Source organism: Oratosquilla oratoria, chromosome 8, assembly GCF_046742065.1.
Source record: "Oratosquilla oratoria isolate Oo_2021 chromosome 8, ASM4674206v1, whole genome shotgun sequence".
Classification (NCBI taxonomy): Eukaryota; Metazoa; Arthropoda; class Malacostraca; order Stomatopoda; family Squillidae; genus Oratosquilla; species Oratosquilla oratoria.
Genome location: NC_134784.1, coordinates 16,849,486 through 16,871,896, shown reverse-complemented (window position 1 = coordinate 16,871,896; position 22,411 = coordinate 16,849,486). Strand labels below are relative to the sequence as shown.

Sequence of the window (22,411 nt, the reverse complement as noted above, 5' to 3'; positions counted from 1 at the left end):
TAACAAAATACTTCCTCTTCTTTGTGTTTTTTTTTTTTCTGTGGTGGGGCCATGGTGAGATACAGTAGCTAGCATAGACATGCCAATGTAAATGGATAAAAAGGAGACTGTAATGCGATGGATGCAACAAGTAATATGGTGGCAAAGCAGACGGCTGTTCCCAGGAGTTCAGATGACTGCTAGTAGTGTTGTTGCTCTACCCATGTAGCTCAGCTGCCAAGAACACACACAAAATATATTGACATTGCCACATATTGATATTTATTCATATTTAATTCTAGTGATAAGGCTTGTCAAAAGTTGTTTTTGTATTGGGATTGCCATTATATCAGACACTGGATAATTGGAACCACTGTGTGTGTGTATATATATATATATATATATATATATATATATATATATATATATATATATATATATATATATATATATATATATATATATATATGTATATATATATTGGACCTTTGTTTTTTCAGATTAGATAGGGCAGGAACTGGTCCAGATAATGAAAAAGTCCGGATAACACAAATTTATATATATAATGCAAATAAATAAAATAACTGTCATGAAAAATATAGAAGACAACAGAACTATAGTTCTGCTTATCTTAACAATATGTACAATGTATTTGCACTATTTACAGGTCCAAGTAAAATTTTTATTCTTGGTCCATGGCCTCACTGTCTGAAGTAAAGCCCTGGAAGTCACCATAGGCACCAGGTTCAGGGATATCTTTCTAATGTCTGACACTGTTTGCTTGGCCATACCATACTCCTCTCAAACACTCATAACACTAGCTCCTTTCTTTAATTTTCTTATTAATTCCAGCTTTTGAGCCACAGGGCCATTCACTTCCCCTTAATAGACTTGGGAGGTATAATTAAGAGTTTTAAGGTATCTATTCATACTGAAAAATCCACAACATTGTTCACTGATACCAGACAAAACACTGTTTACGAGTGTCAGCCTGACTTGCTCACAACCGCCTACCACCACCTATCGGGAATTTCTGGCAGTATGCAAGGCACGTGTTGTTCGAATTCATTTGTTGGCTGTCCACATTCAAATTATTAGCTGGACACTATCTGGATTAAGGAGGTCCAGATAAATGAGGGTCGAGTGTGTATATATGTATATGTATGGATATATATATATATATATACAGGTAAACGTCGACTTACGATGGCATTAGGTTTCGATAGAGCCATCGTAAGACGATTTCATCGTAAGTCGATCCCCAATTTGTGTATCACTGTTCCGTGGTCACTGTACCTAGCCTACCTGTATATTAACCACCAGAGATACTGAATATAGCCTATTAAACATGTACAGTAGTTTATTTAATTATTTTTATCCTTTTTACCATATTCAAACACTATAATATGTATTTTCAGTACGGGACTTAAATCTCGCGGGCAGCAGCCAATGCCAGCCGTACGACGTGACGTAATAATACTCGCATCATAAAATATAGTCACCGCTTATATCGATCGTTCTCTCTTTCACCCGCGAATTTTGAAAACCACAGAGAATGGGATTTAGGGCACATTTGAGAGAATGTAAAAACACAGGGGCGACTACAATAAATATAATCAAGACGCCGATATGGCAGCGTCGCGAATCCACTTGCTCCTCATGACGCCTACGTTTGCGGCACCGTATGGAAGGGGTTAAATTATCATATCGTTGTCGTCGTCGTCGTCATCGTAAAGTCGAACAATCGTAAGTCGCGGCCATCGTAAGTCGACGTTTACCTGTATATATGTATATATATATATATATATATATATATACACACACACATACATACATACGTACATATATATTTATATATATATATACATATATACACACAGTGCCAAAGGTATTGGTGTTGTGCATATTACTTCTGCAACACTAAAAAGAAAAAAAAAAAAAAAAAAATGGGGGTACTTACCAGCTTCTGATACTTTGTGGGGAGTCCTCTCTGTTTCAGACAGCTCTCCAGTCATCAAGGAATGGATTACAAAGGTAGAGCATGCCAACAGGAGACCTTTTGGATTCAGAAAGTCTTTGGAGCCTCTGGAATTCCAACTTGTCTCAGATATCCTAAATCTCCTGTACAAACTTTGGCACAGTTGTGATGTTGCATCCTTGTAACTGTAGCTTAACAAGTCCCCAAATATTTTCAGTGGGGTTTAAGTCTGGACTATTATCAGGCCAGTCCTTCATTTAGTCCATTCCCACAAACTCAAACCAGGGGGCATTGTCCTGCATAAATACCTCCCTCTTGCATGCATCAAAGCAATCCTCCATATGGTCACACAACAGTTCCATGTAGCTTCCTTTGTTCACTGTAATGTTTTTAGGTAACACTACTAACTTCCCCTGGCCATGATATCCAAAGGCACCCCATACCATTACACTATCAGGGTACTTGACTGTCCCCTGTGTGTAGTTGGGGTGGTATGGGTCCACACCTGGTTGTAACCTCATCTTGCCTCCTTGGTTACCAGCAACATTAAACATTGTCTCGTCACTCCACAATACCTTTTTCCACTTTTCATTGGCCCACTTCAGATATTTCTTATAAAATTACACACATTTTTGCTGCTGTCTCTCCATTAGAATGGGTTTACCTTGTGGTGCCCAGTGCTCATAGTTGAAGTCGTACTTGAGGCAGCATTGGATAGTCCTAACGGACACCTGTTGCAGAAGTTGTTGGTTATTTTCTTTCAATTCCTTTGCTGTGATGTTCAGCTTTCACCTTTTACTGAAGCACCTTAACCATTTCAGTACAAGTCAAATTCTCGCTGGCATCCTCGTGTACCCACTAGTATCTTATGATGCCTACGTGGGTGTCATTGTACCAAAGTGGTTAAGAGTCCTCTTAAATGTATCAATCAGAATCAAATCAACCATCCTGAGTCCATTGCTGAACAAAGGCTTCCTTCATAGCATTCCATGATTCATATGACTGCGCAACTTATGCCACATCACTCCTGCAAACTTCTCTATCTCATCTCTACACTTTTTGTCTGGTCTCCCTCTTTCATGCTTCCCATCTTGCAGTGCCCACTCAGCAACATGTTTGCTCCATTGCTCATCAGTCGTTTGCACTAACTTACCTGCCAAATTCCACTTCCTCTCTTTTACTGCCTCCACAATATCTTTCACTCTAGTCAGCTCTCTCACCCAACTTTCTTTTGGTCTCAGCATTATTCCCATCATTGATGTCTCCATTCTCCTATGTTCATTCCTCATTTTTGTCTCCATCACCTTCATCAGTTTCCAAGTCTTACACCCATAGATTATTGCTAGAAGAATGCTTGATTGTAAACTTTACGTTTCAAACATAAAGGTAGAGAGCCCTTCAGGATTTTATTATACTTATCAAACACTTTCCAACCAATTGTAATACGCTTTTTTATTTCATCATGATCTTTGGTCATTTTCACCATCTGATCTAAATGATTATACTCTTCAACTTAAGACACTCGCCATTGATTATCTTTTCACTTTGAACTTTTGTGTTGAACACTAGTTTGGTTTTATTCTCATTCATTTTTAAACCTACTTTGAGACTTTCCGTGTTCAGATCACTCAGCATATCTTGCAAGTCTTCTACTTTTTCTGAAATAAGAATAATGTCATCTGCAAATCTTACATACATACATACACCAAGGCTTCTTCCCCCTTACAAGGGAGGTAGCCAAAAAGGAAAAGGCATAAATTAATTCCCACCCATTCCATCCCTGAATACACTCCACACCCCTCCACCCTCCCTCCTATCTTAGCACCTCCTGGATGACAGGTCATCCCTGCACCTTGTCCACTGCCCTGGGTCAGGAGCAGTGTCGCAAGACACAGCACATCCACAGCAAGGCCGCTTCATTAAATTGGCGACTCCCCCTTTCCGTACCCCCATGCATAAAAGGAGAAGACGGGGAGAAATCCCTTCAGGCTGCGTCAAATTTTGCTCACACATACTACCTCACCCCCCATCCCCCTGCTCATTCCACCTCATGCATCACATCATCCATATACAACCTTTCTCCATTCACCCCGTCTTCTGTCTTCTCCCGTCCTTCCTCCAGAGACATTCCCCTCTTCCCCAAAGCCCCCTTCACCCCATCCATCCACCTCATCCTAGGACGTCCCCTCATATTCACTTCCTCCACATCTGCCTTCCATACCTCTTTTACTAGTCTTTCTTCACTCATTCTTTCCATGTGTCCAAACCATCCTAATACTCTTTCATCAACCTTATCTCCCAACTCCCTTTCCACCCCTGTTCTCCTCCTCACCTCCTCATTTCTCACTCTATCTAGCCTAGTAGCCCCCATCATACTTCTCAGACACCTCATCTCAAACACATTCAAACTCCTCTCTTCCTCTCTTATGTTCCATGTTTCTGCCCCATACAGTGCTGTTGGCACAATCACTCCTTCATACAGTCTCCTCTTAGTATCCATTCCCAAATGTCTATTCCTCATTACACTCTTTAATCCACCAAGGCATTTACTCGCTTCTCTCAATCTACATTCTACCTCCACCTTCACTCCACCTTTTCCTGCCACATTTGCACCCAAGTATCTAAAACTATCCACTTCCTCCAGTCGGTCTCCCTTAATGCTCACTTCCAGTCTACTGCCACTTTCGCCCCTTGTACATCTCATCACCTTACTTTTACCCACATTTATCTTTAGCTTTCTTCTATCACATACTCTCCCAAACTCTGTCACCAACTTCCTCAATCCCTCCTCCGATCCTGCCACAAGCGCAGTGTTGTCCGCAAACAACAGCTGGCTCACCTCCCACTTATCTCCATTTTCTTTATCTCCAATCCCTGACCCACTACCCTTGCATTTACCTCTCACACTACCCCATCCATGTATAAGTTGAACAGCCAGGGCGACATAACGCATCCCTGACGAAGTCCCACCTTCACCTCAAACCACTCACTCTCCATTTCTAATCCTGACACAAGCTCTACTACTCTCATAAAAACTCTTGACAGCTCCTAGAAGCTTTCCTCCTATCTCATATATCTGTATAACCTCCCACAGTGCCTTTCTGTCTACCCTATCGTAAGCCTTTTCCAGATCCATAAAAGCCCAAAAAACATCCTTCCCCTTCCCTATAGCTTTCTCACATATCTGTCTTACCACAAAGATCTGATCTACACAACCTCTACCTGTCCTAAATCCACACTGTTCCTCACCAATTACTCCCTCTGTTCCTCTCCTAATCCTCTCAATCAAGATCCTCCCATAAACCTTCCCAACTACACTTAACAAGCTAATCCCTCTGAAACTACTACATTCACACTTGTCACCTTTTCCCTTGTAAAGTGGAACTATACAGGCACTCCTCCCGTCCTCTGGCACTCTACCCTCTCTCCAGCAAGCATTAAATAACCTCACCAGCCAGTCCACCATCACTGTACCTCCTTTTTTTTTTTTAGACATTCTGCATGGCATCCATCCAGCCCAGGTGCCTTACCTGCTTTCATCATCTTAACAACTGTCTTCACTTCATCCTTCCTTATTTCTCCTCCATTTTCCTCACTCATCACTCTCATTTTCTTAGCATTTCCCACTGCAACTATTTTTCCCTCCCTATCCTCCTTCACATTTAGCAACTCCCTAAAATATTCTGCCCATCTTCCCCTTACTGCCTTCTCTTCCATTATCATCTCTCCATTTGCACCTTTTACCTTTTCTTCTCTACTTGATTCGCCTCCTCTTCCTCTGTTAATCTCTTTCCAAAACATCTTTTTATTACTTTCAAAATTTTCTGTCATACTCTTACCCCACTTCACATCTGCTCTCCTCTTTGCCTCCCGTACCTTTTTCTTTACTTCTCTTTTCTTTTCTTTGTACCTCTCATATGACTTCCTTGTCCTATTTTGTAACTAATCTGTGAAAGCTCGCTTCTTCTCTTCTACAACCTTCTTTGTTTCCTCATCCCACCATTCATTACCCTTCCTTCTATTTCTTCCTGTCCTTCTTGTTCCACAGACCATCCTTGCACACTTTGTGACTCCCTCCTTGAACCATCCCCATTCCTCCTCCACACCTAGCTCCACTCTATCCTTTACTCCCTCCCACTCCTTCAGCTTCTTGTTGTACTCCTTTTCCTTTTCATTTAAAGAGTTCACTCTAAGCATCTCCCTACCTTTTGTCCCTTTCCTCTTTCTCCATCTATCCTCCACTCTCAACTTACCTTCCACCAAAAAATTATCTGATATTCCCCCACCCTCTCCCCTTAGCACATGTACATCCTTAACTCTTCCTATCATAATCCTATTTACCACTACATAATCCATCAACACTCTATCTACCACCCTTCCATCCACCACCCTCTCCCATGTGTACTTATGCATGACTTTCCTCCGAAACACTATTTGCTATCATGAACTCTCTAGACACATTTCCACCATCAACTCTCCACTACGATTCTTTCCTGGAACTCCACATTTCCCAACCACTCCATCAATTGGACCATTTCCTACCCTAGCATTAAGGTCTCCCAGTACTATTACATTGACATTTCTTCCTAAATCCTCTATGCACTCATTTAAATCTATCCAAAAAGCCTCCCTTTCTTCTACACTCTTCTCACTGCCAGGCCCATATGCACTTACAAAGACCCACATCTCCTTTCCCAGTTTCACCTTCATCCACATTATCCTTGAGGAAACCTCCTTCCACTCCACTACACGTTTACCTATCTCTTCACTTACTAGAATAGCCACCCCCCTCCCTTGCCCTCTCTTCACTCCTGATAACCTCCCACTTACACTCCCAAACTTACACTCACCCTTCCCTTTCAACTTAGTTTCACTCAAAGCCAACACATCCATCTTTCTTCTCACAAACATACTACCTATCTCTTCCCATTTACTCTCATCTGTACCACATTCATGCACATTAAAAGACCCAAACCTTAGGGTGCTGGTCCAAAAACTCCCAGACCCTCTTATGCCTTTACTTTTTTTGTTTAGGAATGTCCCCTGTGGGGCTACAAGGAGAAGGATGCCTAGTCCCAATCCCTGTCCCTTTCTTCTCGCCTCTTACGATCCAAGTGGAAATACTTGGTGGCAGTATTCTTTTCCCCCATCACAGGGAATTCCCCCACCACAGAAAATGAATACTCAGAGAAATGGTACAGGACAGCAGCAAGGGGTTGGGGGACAGCATAACGGAGGGACAGTCATAGTATAAAAGTGTCATCATTTCTCTATAAACAGAGTTTTCCTCTATCATAGACAAAATGATGTGTGGTTCTGGTCCGTAGGGGCTCCCCATATAGAGCCTAAAGTATCAACTGCATACTACTTTGCCACAATAACAAGCAGCCAATACACCAGATGGTGTGGGTCAAATATTTGCCACTAATCTTCAGACCTTTCTCTTTCCAACTCAACCTTCTGAAAATCTTACAAGCAAGCTGTAAATGATTTGGGTAAAATTGTATCACCTTGCCATACTCCTTTTTTGATCTTCATATTTTTTGTATCTTTATGTAGTCAAATTACAGCAGTACCTCATGCATGAATCTTTTATAGAAACCTTATGATCTGTTTGTTTGCACCCTGCTTATGTAGGAAGTTTAGTATTGCTATTTGTTGTACTGAGTCAAAAGCCTCATAATCTACAAAAGCTAAGCAGAGAGGTATTGTATTCTGTTGTTTTCACAATTAGTTGGTTCATCACCTGCAAATGGCCTAGAGTTGAATATCTGCTTCTAAAGCCTGCCTGTTTTAAGTTAATTCAGTTATACACTGAATGCTTACATCAAGAAAGTATTCCTGAATCCTGATGTAATGCTGTAGTGATTTTGCTTCATGAAAAAGGAGACCAGAAGGACCATAGTAACCACTGACTGATTAGCTTGCTATCAAAAGTATATAAGGTATTCTCCAAGATCCTCACACACACACACACGTTATGAATATGTCACCTGAGAAACATATAAATAAGATTTTTGGAGAAACATAATTTGATAAGAACAATTAAAGTGGCATGAAGAAATGGTGAAGAAAATTCTAATCACTCTGATAAGACCAAGATTGGAATATGCTGCAATGATGTGGTCACCAAGTACAAAAAAATGTATAAAAAAACTTGAAAGAATACAAAGAGCAATTACAAAATTGGCACCAACACTCTGAAAACTATCATATGAAGAGAGACTAGCAAAACTTGAACTACAGACACTAGAACAAAGAAGAGAGAGAGGAGATTTGATAGCTATTTACAGAATCATGAAAGGCATAGAAATTATTGGTAGAGAGAATCTGATAAAATGGGATGATAGAAATACAAGAGGGCACGGAAAGAAAATCAATAAAGACAGCTATAGAAGAGATCTGAAAAAGAACAGCTAAATAGTTTAGATAAAATGAGATATGAAGACGGGACACCACGAGCATAGCTCCCCTTCCTGTAAAATACAACTAGGTAAATACACACACACCCTATGAAAGAAATAGAAGTAACAAAGAATGAAATAATGAAACACTTGAGTAATCTTGATGTCAGAAAATTGCATGGACCAGATGAAATAGCAAACTGGATTTTGAAAGAATGCAGGAATGAACTGGCAGACAAAATACATAGCATAATAAACAGTTCCTTGAAAGAAGGAAAAGTTCCAGAAGACTGGAAAAAAGCAAATATAGTACCTATATATAAAGGGGGAAATTAAGAAGACCCTACCAACTATAGACCGGTCTCTAACAAGTACAATAGCAATAATTTGTGAAAGAATTGTCAAAAGTAGATGGGTAAAGTATTTCGGAAAAAACAATGTGCTAAATCCAAGGCAATTTGGATTCAGACAAGGACGATCATGCATCACCAATTTGATATGTTTTTATTCAAGGCTAATAGATATAATACAAGAAAGAGATGGATCGACAGATTGTGCATTTCTAGACCTAAAAAATGCTTTTGACAAAGTACCACATAAGAAGTTGCTTAAGAAATTAGAAACTGAAGGAGGAATACAGGGCAAACTGCTTAAATGGATGGAAGACTGTTTGCAAGAAAGAAAAATGAGAGTAGTGATAAGAGACAAACACTCAAAATGGGATGAAGTAATAAGTGGTGTTCCACAAGGAACAGTTCTGGCCCCAATAATGTTTGCTATATATAGTAATGATATGGATGAAGAAATTGAAAGTTATATGAGCTTCTTTGCAGATGATACAAAACTATTAAAAAAAAGTAAACACGGAAGAAGATTGTGAGTCACTACAGAGTGATCTCAATAAAGTATGGCTAGGAAGTGAAGATGGAGCTCAATACTAAAAAGTGTAGTATAATGGAATTTGGAAAAGGCATAAAAAGAATAATAGGATCATATAAATTGGGTGAAGAAGGAATAAAAAAAGTAGAAAATGAGAAGGACCTGGGAGTCATTATTATAAATAATATGTCACCTGAGAAACATAAATAAGATTTTTGGAGACACTTATAATTTAATAAGAACAATCAAAGTGGCATTTACATACCTGGATGAAGAAATGGTGAAGAAAATACTAATAACTTTGATAAGACCAAGATTGGAATGTGCAGCAACGATGTCACCAAGTACAAAAAAATGTATAACAAAACGTGAAAGAATAAAAAGAGCAATTACAAAAATGGCACCAACACTCAAAACTATCATATGAAGAGAGACTAGCAAAACTTGAGCTACAGACACTAGAGGAAAGAAGAGAGAGAGGAGATTTGATAACTATTTACAGAATCATGAAAGGGAGATAGGGTTGATGAAAGAATATTAGGATGGTTTGGACACATGGAAAGAATGAGTGAAGAAAGACTAGTAAAAGAGGTATGGAAGGCAGATGTGGAGGGAGTGAACATGAGGGGACGTCCTAGGATGAGGTGGATGGATGGGGTGAAGGGGGCTTTGGGGAAGAGGGGAATGTCTGTTGAGGAAGGAAGGAAGAGGACGGAAGACAGAGGTGAGTGGAGAATGGTTGTATATGGATGATGTTGTGACTGCATGAGGAGGAATGGGCGGGGTAGTATGTGTGAGTAAATTTTGACGCAGCCCGAAGGGATTTCTCCCCGTCCTCGCCTTATATGCAAAGGGGGACGGAGAGGGGGGGTCGCCGATTAAATGAAGCGGCCTTGCTGTTGATGTACTGTGTCTTGCGACACTGCTTCTGACCCAGGGCGGTGGGCAGGGTGCAGGGATGACCCGTCATCCAGGAGGTGCTCAGATGAGAGGGAGGGTGGGAGGGGTGTGGAGTGTATTTAGGGATGAAATGGGTGGGAGTGTTTTTATGCCTTTCCCTTTTTGGCTACCTCCCTTGGAAGGGGGAAAAAGCCTTGGTATATGTATATGTATGTATGTATGTATGTATGAAAGGCATAGAAACTATTGATAGAGAGGATCTAATAAAATGGGATGATAGAAATACAAGAAGACACGGAAAGAAAATCAATAAAGTCAGCTATAGAAGAGATCTGAAAAAGAACAGCTTTCCTCACAGAGTAATAGACATTTGGAACAAGTTAGATGAGAAAGTGGTGTGTGCAAAAACAATACATGAATTTAAAAATAGTTTAGATAAAATGAGATATGAAGACAGGACACCATGAGCATAGCTCCCCTTCCCGTAAAATACAACTAGGTAAATACTAGGTAATTACGCACACGGACATTCGAAAAGATCATCAGGAGCAGATGGACCAAACATTTAGAAGAAAACAAAATAATAAACCCCAAACAATTTGGTTTTAGAAGTGGAAGATCATGCACCACAAATCTAATTGCTTTTACTCAAGACTAATTGAAATAATACAAGAAAGAGATGGATGGGCAGACTGCACCTTCCTGGATTTGCAGAAAGCTTTTGACAAGGTACCACACAAAAAATTAATAAGCAAAATTGAACAAATATGAGGAATTCAAGGCAAAGTGTTGGAATGGATAAAGGACTTCTTAAAAAAATGAGAGAGGTAGAGACAAAAATTTGAAATGGGAAGATGTAAAGAGTGGCATCCCACAAGGCTCTGTTTTGGCTCCCTTAATGTTTGCCATATACATAAATGATATGGACGAAGGTGTAAATTGTTACATGATTTTTTTTCCAACGATGCTAAATTACTCAAGAGAGTGAAGACAGAAGAAGATTGCAGATTGCTACAAGATGACCTGCATAAAGTATGGGAATGGAGCCAGAAATATGAGATGAATTTCAACATCAAGAAATGTAGCATAATGGAATTTGGAAAAGGCAAAAATAGAGTTTCGGGAAAATATACGATGGGAAACAAAGTAGTAAAGAAAGTAAACTCAGAGAGGGACCTTGGAGTAATCATCTCAAGTGACTTGACACCTGACAAACATGTAAACAAGTTATTCGGAGAGACCTACAATTTAACCTCTTCACTCCGGGGCACATCGCACGTCTGGCAGCATTAGCTGCCCGACGTGCGATGTTGCGTCATAATAATCACATTATAAAAAATAAAGTCAGTGCTCAATCGTTCGTTCTCTTTCACCCGTGTATTTTGATAACCATAGAAAATTGATGAAGCCAGTTTCGAGAGAATGAAAATTACGTAGGTACAACTACAATAAATATAATCAAGATGGCGATGTCGGCATCATCGAGTACCCACTTGCTCCTCATGCCGCCTACGTAGGCGTCACCATATGGAAGTAGTTAAGATCAATGAAAGTGGCCTTCGACTACATGGATGAAGAGATGGTTAAGAAATTAATTGGTACATAGATAAGACCAAAATTAGAATATGCTATATCAATGTGGGCACCTAGCACAAAGAAAAACACAAGGAAATTAGAAAGAATCCAAAGAGCGACAACAAAGATGGCACCCACACTATCAAATTTGACATATGAACAAGATTGGAAAAATTACAGCTGTCAACATTAGAGCAGAGAAGGGAAAGAGGCGACTTGTTGACCATTTTCAGAATTATGAAAGGGATGGAAGTTCTCGATAGAGATGACCTATTAAAGTGGGACAAAAGAGAAACAAGAGGACATGCAAAAAAATAAAAGAAAGACAGTTATAGAAGAGACCTGAAAAAGAACAGTTTCCTGCACAGAGTGAACAGTGAAACAGTAAATGCCAGAACTATAGACGAGTTCAAAACTAAACTGGACATGGAGAGATACAAAAATGGGTCACAACGAGCATAGATCCCGTCCCATAAAATACAACTAGGTATATATATATATATATATATATATATATATATATATATATATCTATATATATATATATATATATATATATATATATATGTATGTATGCAGAAAAACCACTAGGAAAATAACAGAAATGAGACCGAGCATCTGAAAATGTCTGAATAGATGAAAGCGCTCGGTCTCAATTCTGTTATTTTCCCAGTAGTTTGTCTGCATATTAGAATTACATGCTCAAGTGATTTCTTCTGCAAACATATATATATATATATATATATATATATATGCAAAGTAGACCACTTGGAAAAAAACTAACGAAGCAGAGCGCTTTCGTATATTACATCTTCAGTGCAACAAGTACATAGTGATAGGAATACATAGAAAATATATACATGATACAAAGGAACAACGACAGTTTGAATAAGCGTAGGGACCAATTACCCCCTGGAGAGCCGAAGGTCATTGTCAATTATCTTAAGATGGTGGGGCGACATCAGGTCACAGTCGCCAGGGTCACTGTTTCTACTAATGATATAGGGCGACATTAGGTCAATTCGTTGGGTTACATTTTACCTGATATTATCTTACTAATTTCTTGACAAATGAAATTATCAAGTTTGTACAAGCCTTAATGTAGGTTGGTATTTTGATTACTGGTGGTATGAATCAAACTGCACTCTATTAAATTTCTTGCTATTATGTTGTTGGTATAATAGATTGCCTGGGCATTACCCCAATCAACTGGATGATTATTTAATTCAATGTGCTTGAATATACCTCTAGAATGATTGCCATCCCTAACATTTTTCTTGTGTTGTTCAATTCTAATGTTTAAGGGTTTGGCAGTTTGACCTATGTAAAATTGATTACATATTTTGTAAGGAATTTTATAAATGCATCCTTTTTTTAATTTCAATACTATTGTTGATCAACAATAGTATTGAAATTAAAAAAGGATGCATTTATAAAATTCCTTGCAAAATGTGTAATGCATCCTTTTTTAATTTCAATACTATTGTTGATCAACAATAGTATTGAAATTAAAAAAGGATGCATTTATAAAATTCCTTGCAAAATGTGTAATCAATTTTACATAGGTCAAACTGCCAAACCCTTAAACATTAGAATTGAACAACGCAAGAAAAATGTTAGGGATGGCAATCATTCTAGTGGTATATTCAAGCATATTGAATTAAATAATCATCCAGTTGATTGGGGTAATGCCCAGGCAATCTATTATACCAACAACATAATAGCAAGAAATTTAATAGAGTGCAGTTTGATTCATACCACCAGTAATCAAAATACCAACCTACATTAAGGCTTGTACAAACTTGATAATTTCATTTGTCAAGAAATTAGTAAGATAATATCAGGTAAAATGTAACCCAACGAATTGACCTAATGTCGCCCTATATCATTAGTAGAAACAGTGACCCTGGCGACTGTGACCTGATGTCGCCCCACCATCTTAAGATAATTGACAATGACCTTCCGCTCTCCAGGGGGTAATTGGTCGCTACGCTTATTCAAACTGTCGTTGTTCCTTTGTATCATGTATATATTTTCTATGTATTCCTATCACTATGTACTTGTTGCACTGAAGATGTAATATACGAAAGTGCTCTGCTTCGTTAGTTTCTTTTTTTCCAAGTGGTCTACTTTGCATAAGTGAACACACGTACCCGTGTTCTTATTAGCATATATATATATATATATATATATATATATATATATGTGTGTGTGTGTATATATATATATATATATATATATATATATTTATAATGTATGTAAATATTTGTATATATATGCGCCTTTTTTTCTCTTCTTCTACAGAGAGAAGGATACCTAGTCCTATCTACATCCCATTTTTGTCACCTTTTATGACTCAAGTGAGAACACTTGGTGGCAGTATTCTTTCCCCCCCACCACAGGATTTGGGGGGAAAAAGGAAATGAATATTCAGAAAAGTGGTACAGGACAGTATCAGGAGTGGGGGTACAGCATAACATAGGAACAGTTGGAGCATAAAGTATAACCATTTCTCTATGAATAGATTTCCTCTATGACAGACAAAATTATGTGTGGCTCTGGTCAGTAGGGGTGCCCCATATAGACCTTAAAGTATCAGCTGCATGCTACTGAGCAGCTTTTAACCTCACAATAACATGTAGCTAATACCCTGTCTTCTCTGTTTCTGCATGAGTGGGCAGAAAGGGGAGTCACTGATTAAATGAAGTGGCCTTGCTGTGGATGTGCTGTGTCTTGCTGCACTGCTTCTGACCAAGGGCAGTGGGTGAGATGCAGGGATGACTCGTCATCCAGGAGGAGCCAAGATAAGAGGGAGGGAGGGGGGGTGAATGGGAGTGGAGTATGTGAGGGTGGAATGGGTGGGAGTGAATTTAATGCCTTTGTTTTTTGGCTACCACCCTTGTAAGGGGGAAATTGCCATTTGTATATTTACCTAGTTGTATTACATGGGAAGGGAGCTATTCTCATAGTGACCTGTCTTTATATGTTTCATCATCTAGTTCTTAAATTCTTGTATAGTTTTTGCACACACTGTTGCCTCATCCAATTTGTTCCAGACATCCACCACCCTGTGAGGGAAACTGTTCTTTTTCAGATCTCTTCTATAACTATCCTTTTTGATTTTCTTTTCATATCCTCTTGTTTTTCTTTTATTCCATTTTAATAAATCTTCTGTCAAGGACTTCTATGCCTTTCATGATTCTGTAAATGGCCAATAGATATCTTCTTTCTCTTCTGTGTTCCAGGGTTGGTAGTTCCAGTTTGGAGAATCTTTGTTTGTATGTCAATTTTGAAAGTGTCGTTGCCAACTTTGTAGTTGTTCTTTGGATTCTTTCTAATTTCTTTATATTCTATTTTGTACTGTTTGTCCATAGTGTCACAGCATACTCCAATCTTGGTCTTATCAGTGTGACTAATATTTTCTTTACCATTACTTCATCCAAGTAGTTAAAGGCCACCTTTATTGATTTTAGTAAATTGTAGGCTTCTCCAACTATTTTGTTAATATGCTTGTCTGGTGACATATATGAATGTGTGTGTGCATATATATATATATATATATATATTTACCTAATTGTATTATACAGGAAGAGAGCTGTGTCTTTGTATTTTTCAGCATCTAGTTTGTTCTTAAATTCTTGTATAGTTTTTGCACACACTGTTGCCTCATCCAATTTGTTCCAGGCATCTACCACTCTGTGTGGGAAACTATTCTTTTTCAGATCTCTTCTATAACTATCCTTTTTGAGTTTCTTTTCATGTCCTCTTTGTTTTCTTTCATTCCACTTTAATAAATCTTCTCTGTTGAGGACTTCCATCTCTTTCATGTAATTCAGGGTTGGTAGTACCAATTTGGACAATCTTTGTATGTCAATTTAGAGAGTGTTGGTGCCATCTTTGTCATTATTTTTTGGATTCTTTCTAATTTCTTATATTCTTTTTTGTATAGGGTGTCCATAGTGTCACAGCGTACTCCAATCTTGGTCTTATCAGTGTGACTAATATTTTCTTTACCATTTCCTCATCCAAGTAGTCAAAGGCCACTTTCTTTGGTCTTAGTAAATTGGAGGTTTCTCCGACTATTTTGTTGATATGCTTGTCTGGTGACATGTCTTTGCTGATAATTACTCCTAGGTACTTTCCCGAGCTAACTTTTTTACTTTGTACCATATTTTTTATTGCCTAGATATTCTATTCTTACTTTTTCCAAGTTCCATTATAATACATTTCTTGATGTTGAAGTTCACTTCCCACATTTATAAATCTATACATGTGTGTGTATATATATATATATACCGTATTTTTTGGACCATAAGGCACTTCGTACCATAAGGCGCACCCGTAATTTGCTATTCCCCGTCTTTACATAAGGCGCACCTGGTCTCGTCATGGGATAATCATGTATAAGTGCATTCAGAACTGAACATTTTCGTTGTTGAATGAGAAAAATCGGTTGGGATTTAGCAAAATTACAAAAGTGATTTATATATTTTTTATTCTGGTCAGTGAAATCAGACCACCTCCATGGACTGTCTGCCCTGCCAATACCCCTAAAAAACAACATAAATACATTACGGGAATTGTGGGGAGTAAAACCAACATTAGCAGTTTTATTCCCGGAATTCTCTATTCACAAAACACAAGATTTATTACAAATGGTGGTAAATTTTTAGTTTTGACCATGGGCGCAATATAGCAATAGAAAATTAATGATCAATTTTGTAAATTATAATGTATCAACATAATATGCAATTTTGTGAGCGGAAATAAAATACAAAAAAGGTGCTAAACAGATTTCGTATGTATCGAAGTCGTGTTGGACGAATGGTACGCCATGTTTGTTATGATAGATGCCGACGTTGAAGAAATGAAAGGATGATAAATTCGTCTAACCTAACCTAACCTGTGTTTAATAAATAATTACCTGCAAATTAAATGTCATCCGGCTCATCCTCGTTGTCGTCGTTGTGAGAGACGTTGGCGGGCTTTTCAACCACTCTCTCAGCTTGCGGGGTATACAAAGATCTTGCAGTTTGAAGGAATGCATGTATCTCCGCTCCATAACATTCCTTCAAGAAAATGTACCTGGCGACGTACAGTAAAATCCTGATTATCCGAAACGAAAGGGGGGAAGCCTCTTTCGGATAAGCCGATTTTTCGGATAATCCAGACTTATCAGAAATATATTTCGTGTTGACATACTTTGTGTGTGTGTGTGTGTGTCCTGTGTCTTCCCCCCCCCCTCTCTCTCTCCATCAGTCTCAAGTTGTGGATGGAACACAATTTTTTTTTCGTGTTGACGTACATACCTTATACGTAACAGAGAACAAGAATTATTCCATACATATATCTTCCACTATCCTGACGAACACAATAAAGCAACTCCGCCACTCCCCGCCTCCATCACCATCACTCCACAACCCTTCCACCCACATACTTAAACGCACACACACAAACATGCACACACAGTTGGAACAAATTAGATGAGAAAGTGGTGTGTGCAAAAACAATACATGAATTTAAAAATAGTTTAGATAAAATGAGATATGAAGACGGGACCCCACGAGCATAGCTCCCCTTCCCGTAAAAAACAACTAGGTAAATACAACTAGGTACAACTAGGTAAATACACATAATGAGATATGAAGACGGGACACCATGAGCATAGCTCCCCTTCCCGTAAAATACGACTAGGTAAATACACATATGTGGCTGCATTTAGATGCTGTGAATTTTCCAAATTCTGAGTAGGCAACCTCTTTTTTCCAATTCACCAGCATGTGATGGAACAAATTCGTGGTCAGATTACCATAGAGCTCAAGAGTTGGCTGCTTCAATTCCTCACTGGATCAAGCCTCAGGCAAGCCACTGGACACCAAGCTTTTTTCAACCATACAAACAGTCTACACCCAGCAACGTAAGTTAAGACTTCAATTCTAATAAAGCTATCAGCACTATCTTTGGTTGAAGATAATTGAGGCAAGGTAACAACCAGGAATAGATCAGGATTTTCTTTTGTGTGTTTAGATTTCATGCCATGAAGTAAATGTGTGTGTGTGTGGTTACCTAATGTAGTTTTAGTATATGGGGTTGGGGCTGTATTTACCTAATTGTAGTGTACAGGAAAGTAGTAATGCTCATTGGGTACCATCACCTATTATCCAATTATCATACCTAGCCTCAAATTCATGTAGAGTTCCAACTTAATTTGTGTCCTTGATTACCAGTTATCATATATATGTATGTATGTATATATAGTTGAACTCAAGTACTGTTTGAGTTTGGGCTATATTACCTTCTACATTATTCCTTGTATTTATGCATGTATATGGAAAATGTATTTCTTTACATCCTTTAAACATGTGGTCTTTCTTAATTTGTTCCCATGACCTCTTATAGCCCTCCCATCTTTAATCAGGAGATCTCCCTTTAGTGACCTGAATAGTGTAATATCACCTCTTTCTATTCATTCTTTCCAAGTTGGCAAACCCAGTACTTTTAGTCTTTCCTCATATAGTTTATCTGCCAGGCTGGGGACCAGTTTGGTTGGTGCACTTTATATTCTCTTGATCTTGCTTATATCTTCCACTCTGTGTGGGAAACATACTATTTATGCATATTCCAGTCTTGGATGGATCAGGGTTCTGATTAGTGTTTTCATTATCTCTTCATCTGTATAGTGAAACACCATTTTAATCTTCTGCAGTAGTCAATACATTTCCCCCACAATCCTACTGATATATCCATTACGTGACAGGATGTCTTTTATCTTTTATCACCACTCCCAAAAATATCTCTCTCTTTCTCTTTCTTTTGTAATGGAATCATTTCCCAAGGAATAGTTTTAACCTCTTTCATATAGTGATGCCTATTTAGGCATCATGAGTTGTAAAACACCATTTTAATACTCTGCAGTAGTCAATACATCTCCACAATCCTGCTGATATGTCTGTTAGGTGACAGGTTGTCTTTTATCTTTTATCACCACTCCCAAAAATATCTCTCTCTTTCTCTTTCTCTTTCTTTTGTAATGGAATCACTTCTCAAGGAATAGTTTTAACTTCTTTCATATAGTGATGCCTATGTAGGCATCATGAGTTGTGAAACACCATTTTAATATTCTGCAGTCAATACATCTCCACAATCCTGCTGATATATCTGTTAGATGACGGGTTGTCTTTTATCTTTTATCACCATTCCCAAATATCTCTCTCTCTCTCTCTCTCTCTCTCTTTCCTCTCTCTCTCTTTCCTCTCTCTCTCTCTTTCCTCTCTCTCCTCTCTCTGTCCTCTCCTCTTTCCTCTCTCTCTTTCCCCTCTCTCTCTCTCTTTCCTCTCTCTCTCTCTTTCCTCTCTCTCTCTCTTTCCTCTCTCTCTCTCTTTCCTCTCTCTCCTCTCTCTCTCCCCTCCTCTCTCTCTCCTCTCTAATTCTCTCTCTCCTCTCTAATTCTCTCTCCTCTCTCTCCCTCCCTCCCTCCCTCCCTCCCTCCCTCCCTCCCTCCCTCACTCCCTCCCTCTCACTCCCTCTCTCTCCCTCCCTCCCTCCCTCTCTCTCCCTCCCTCTCCCTCCCTCTCCCTCTCTCTCCCTCTCTCTCCCTCTCTCTCCCTCTCTCTCTCTCTCTCTCTCTCTCTCTCTCTCTCTCTCTCTCTCTCTCTCTCTCTCTCTCTCTCTCTCTCTCTCTCTCTCTCTCTCTCTCTCTCTCTCTCTCTCTCTCCTCTCTCTCTCTCTCTCTCTCTCTCTCTTTTATGGGGCCACTTCCCAAGAAATAGTTTAACCTCTTTCATATGATGATGCCTGTCAATGTCTTGATTATATTTGGTAGTTGTAGCTGAGTGGCCCCTGTATTCTGTGAACTGGCTTGATCACATTTTCTATGGTTATTGACATTCAGAGTGAAAGAGAACAATTAATATAGCTATTACTTTATATTTTATAATGTGAGTATTGTGATGCATCATTGTACATCAGGCATCAATGTTGTGCATGAGAATTTGACTCGTATTGAAGAGGTTAAGGATGGTCTTTTCTCACTTTTGCCAATTTCCACTACTTTGCATTTTTTGGTATTGAGCTTCATTTCCTATTCTTGGGCCTTTTGGCAGTAGTCTACCATCCTCCTCATTTTTCACTCTTCTCATGATTTTTGTGTTATCTGCAAACATGTTGGCATAGCTTTTCATTGTTCTCCATCCTGACATCTTGTCCTTTACTACTGTTCTCATGTATTTTTCCTTCAAAAAAATATTTCTTCTATTCTTGTAGTTTGCCTCTCAGTCCTCCAGTGTGCTCCAGTTTACACACAAGTTGACTATGTGGTACTTTATCATAAGCCTTCTCAATGTTGAGGTACACACAGTCCACCCATCCCTCATTCTTAAGTAAAAAGGTTTGACACACACAACCTTTCAGGTCTAAAGCCAAACTGTCCGTCAGAATGTTTATCACCTCAAGATATTTAGTCCATCTATAATTTAGTGGTGTCTCCTTATTTTATTTCTACATTTGTGATTTGGCACCACATTTGCCCTTTTCCAATCAAGCAGTGCAATGCCTTCCTTTTAACAAATATGTAATAAGACTGTGAATCTTGTCCACCAGTTGTTCCCAACATTCTTTAAGTATCCAGTTTGAGAGCCCATCAGGTCCTGAAGTTTTTCTTTCATCCAGTGGACCCATGCTCATCTTCAACAGCGGTGAAAAGTGCACACTTGCTGAAGGGGCCAAGTTTCTTACAGTTCATAGCAGGATTCTCTTACCATCGAAACCTAACCTAACTTTATTTATTTATTTGATTATTTTTCTTTCTGTTTCTTTCTTTTTCATATTATGTGGTGTTTTTTCACACCAACAGAAAAGAAACTTGACAACCATGATCTTTATATCATGTTGATTATGGGTGAGGAGTCTGCTAGCTTTTGGGCTCTCAAAACTACCCAAGAACCATGGTGTTTGGGATAGTGGATGTACAGTGGTAGACCTAGAGTAATGTGTCTGCAGTGTTTTTCTGTGTGGTTGCACTTCATTGCAAAGGCACATCACAAGGAGACATACAATATTTAACTGTTTATGTCATTAAAGTATTTGATGAAGTGTATACCAAAAACATTTTGGGTGTTAGAAAGAAAAAAGTTGTGTACCATTGAAGGAAAGGGAATAGCTATGTGGAAGATTATATCAAGTTTCCAGATGGAGAAATGATTCTTTGTGGAATTGAATTACACAAGGTTTTCTCTACCCCAATGTGTCACTTAATTTACACTTTGGAAAGACATAGAGTGCAGGGTGATCTAATAGAGATATTGAAATGGGTCAAGGGGTTGAACAAAGGTGATGCAGACAAGGTCATCATATTAATAACAGGGCAAGATTTGCAGTAATGGATTTCAATTGGACAAATTTAGATTTAAGAAGGATAGGCAAGAACTGAATTACCAATAGAGTGGTAAAAATATCAGTCTTGTTAAGAGAAGGTTAATTAACTGTATGGATAGGAATGATAGGTGGTAATGGACATAGAGCTGCCTAGTAAAGGTGTTATCGTCTCCTGTATTCTCCTTCATTCCTATGTTCATATGGTCAAAATATTAAATACTTCCCTCAGTTTTACATTTATAACTTCTAAACCTGGATTTTTGCTCCCATAGCTTTCCACCAAACAATTGCTCTCATTTGAGAAGACTGATTAGAAATTTTCATGCATTATTTCTGCCTAAATTGAGGCCTAGTATAGGTGTTATGATCTCTTGTATTCTCCTTCATTCCTATGTTCTTATGATCAAGATATTAAATACTTCCCTCAGTTTTACATTTATATCTTCTAAACCTGGATTTTTGCTCCCATAGCTTTCCACCATCATCAAAGATCTCACCACCCACTTTTAACTTGGTGATTCCCTGTGTTTCAATTTACCATTAATAAACCTTTAACCCCTACAGCATCAGTGGCATACGTTGTATGCTGCAAATTAAAAAAAATCGCCAAAAATAGGCATTACATCAAGGGTCAAATTTGTGGTAATGACCAAGTAGCCCTATCCATTGACTATAAAAGATACCCAAATTTTTTTATTTACTGACGAAACTGGCAACTCCAGCAGCAATTTTTCAGGGGTAACTTGGGGTATAAAATCGGACTTTAGGACATAATTTAGGTGACTGGTGTACGAAATGAAGTACAAGGAGGTGAAGTTATACTTAGACAGTTAGGCAGGTGCTATTTAGTACGTATTCAGACACATAGCACTGGCAATTTCAAACTGCCAATTTATTATAATCAATGCATAATACAAAATGTGGCCGGGCAATAATGGTGTGATGGATGCTTACTACATTTACCAAAACAATAAGAAACACCACAGTCACTTATCTTCCATGAAATTATAAAAAAAAAATACAGAAAAATCAATTTACCACATAACAAAGTGATAAATATTTGCCAAAAAATCCTCAAAAACTATTTGTAAACACATTTTCTATAAGTGTCAGACTATTATGGGTGACTGCACATTGATTTGAAACATCATAAATGTAAAATTCCTTCACTGAAATTCTAACGAAGCTTCCCTGAAAAATACGACCTCGTTCAACCAGTGTGAGGAACAAAAGAAAGCCTATGGATGCTCTTCTAAAATTTTGCACGCATATCTCAACAAAATTGACCCAGTTTCTCCACTTCTAAGCTAAGGTGAAATAAAAC

General features: G+C 38.5%; 1 protein-coding gene across 10 annotated transcripts in view; it reads left to right on the top strand.

Moving 5' to 3' along the window:
• The window catches only part of LOC143027603 (uncharacterized), a 161,374-nt gene that overhangs the window by 51,061 nt on the left and 87,902 nt on the right, over positions 1-22,411 (top strand). For all 10 annotated transcript variants that reach the window (XM_076188953.1, XM_076188956.1, XM_076188955.1 and 7 more), the window contains one exon: positions 17,493-17,632. In XM_076188953.1, the coding sequence (XP_076045068.1) occupies positions 17,493-17,632 (140 nt within the window). The remainder of the gene's footprint in view (positions 1-17,492; positions 17,633-22,411) is intronic.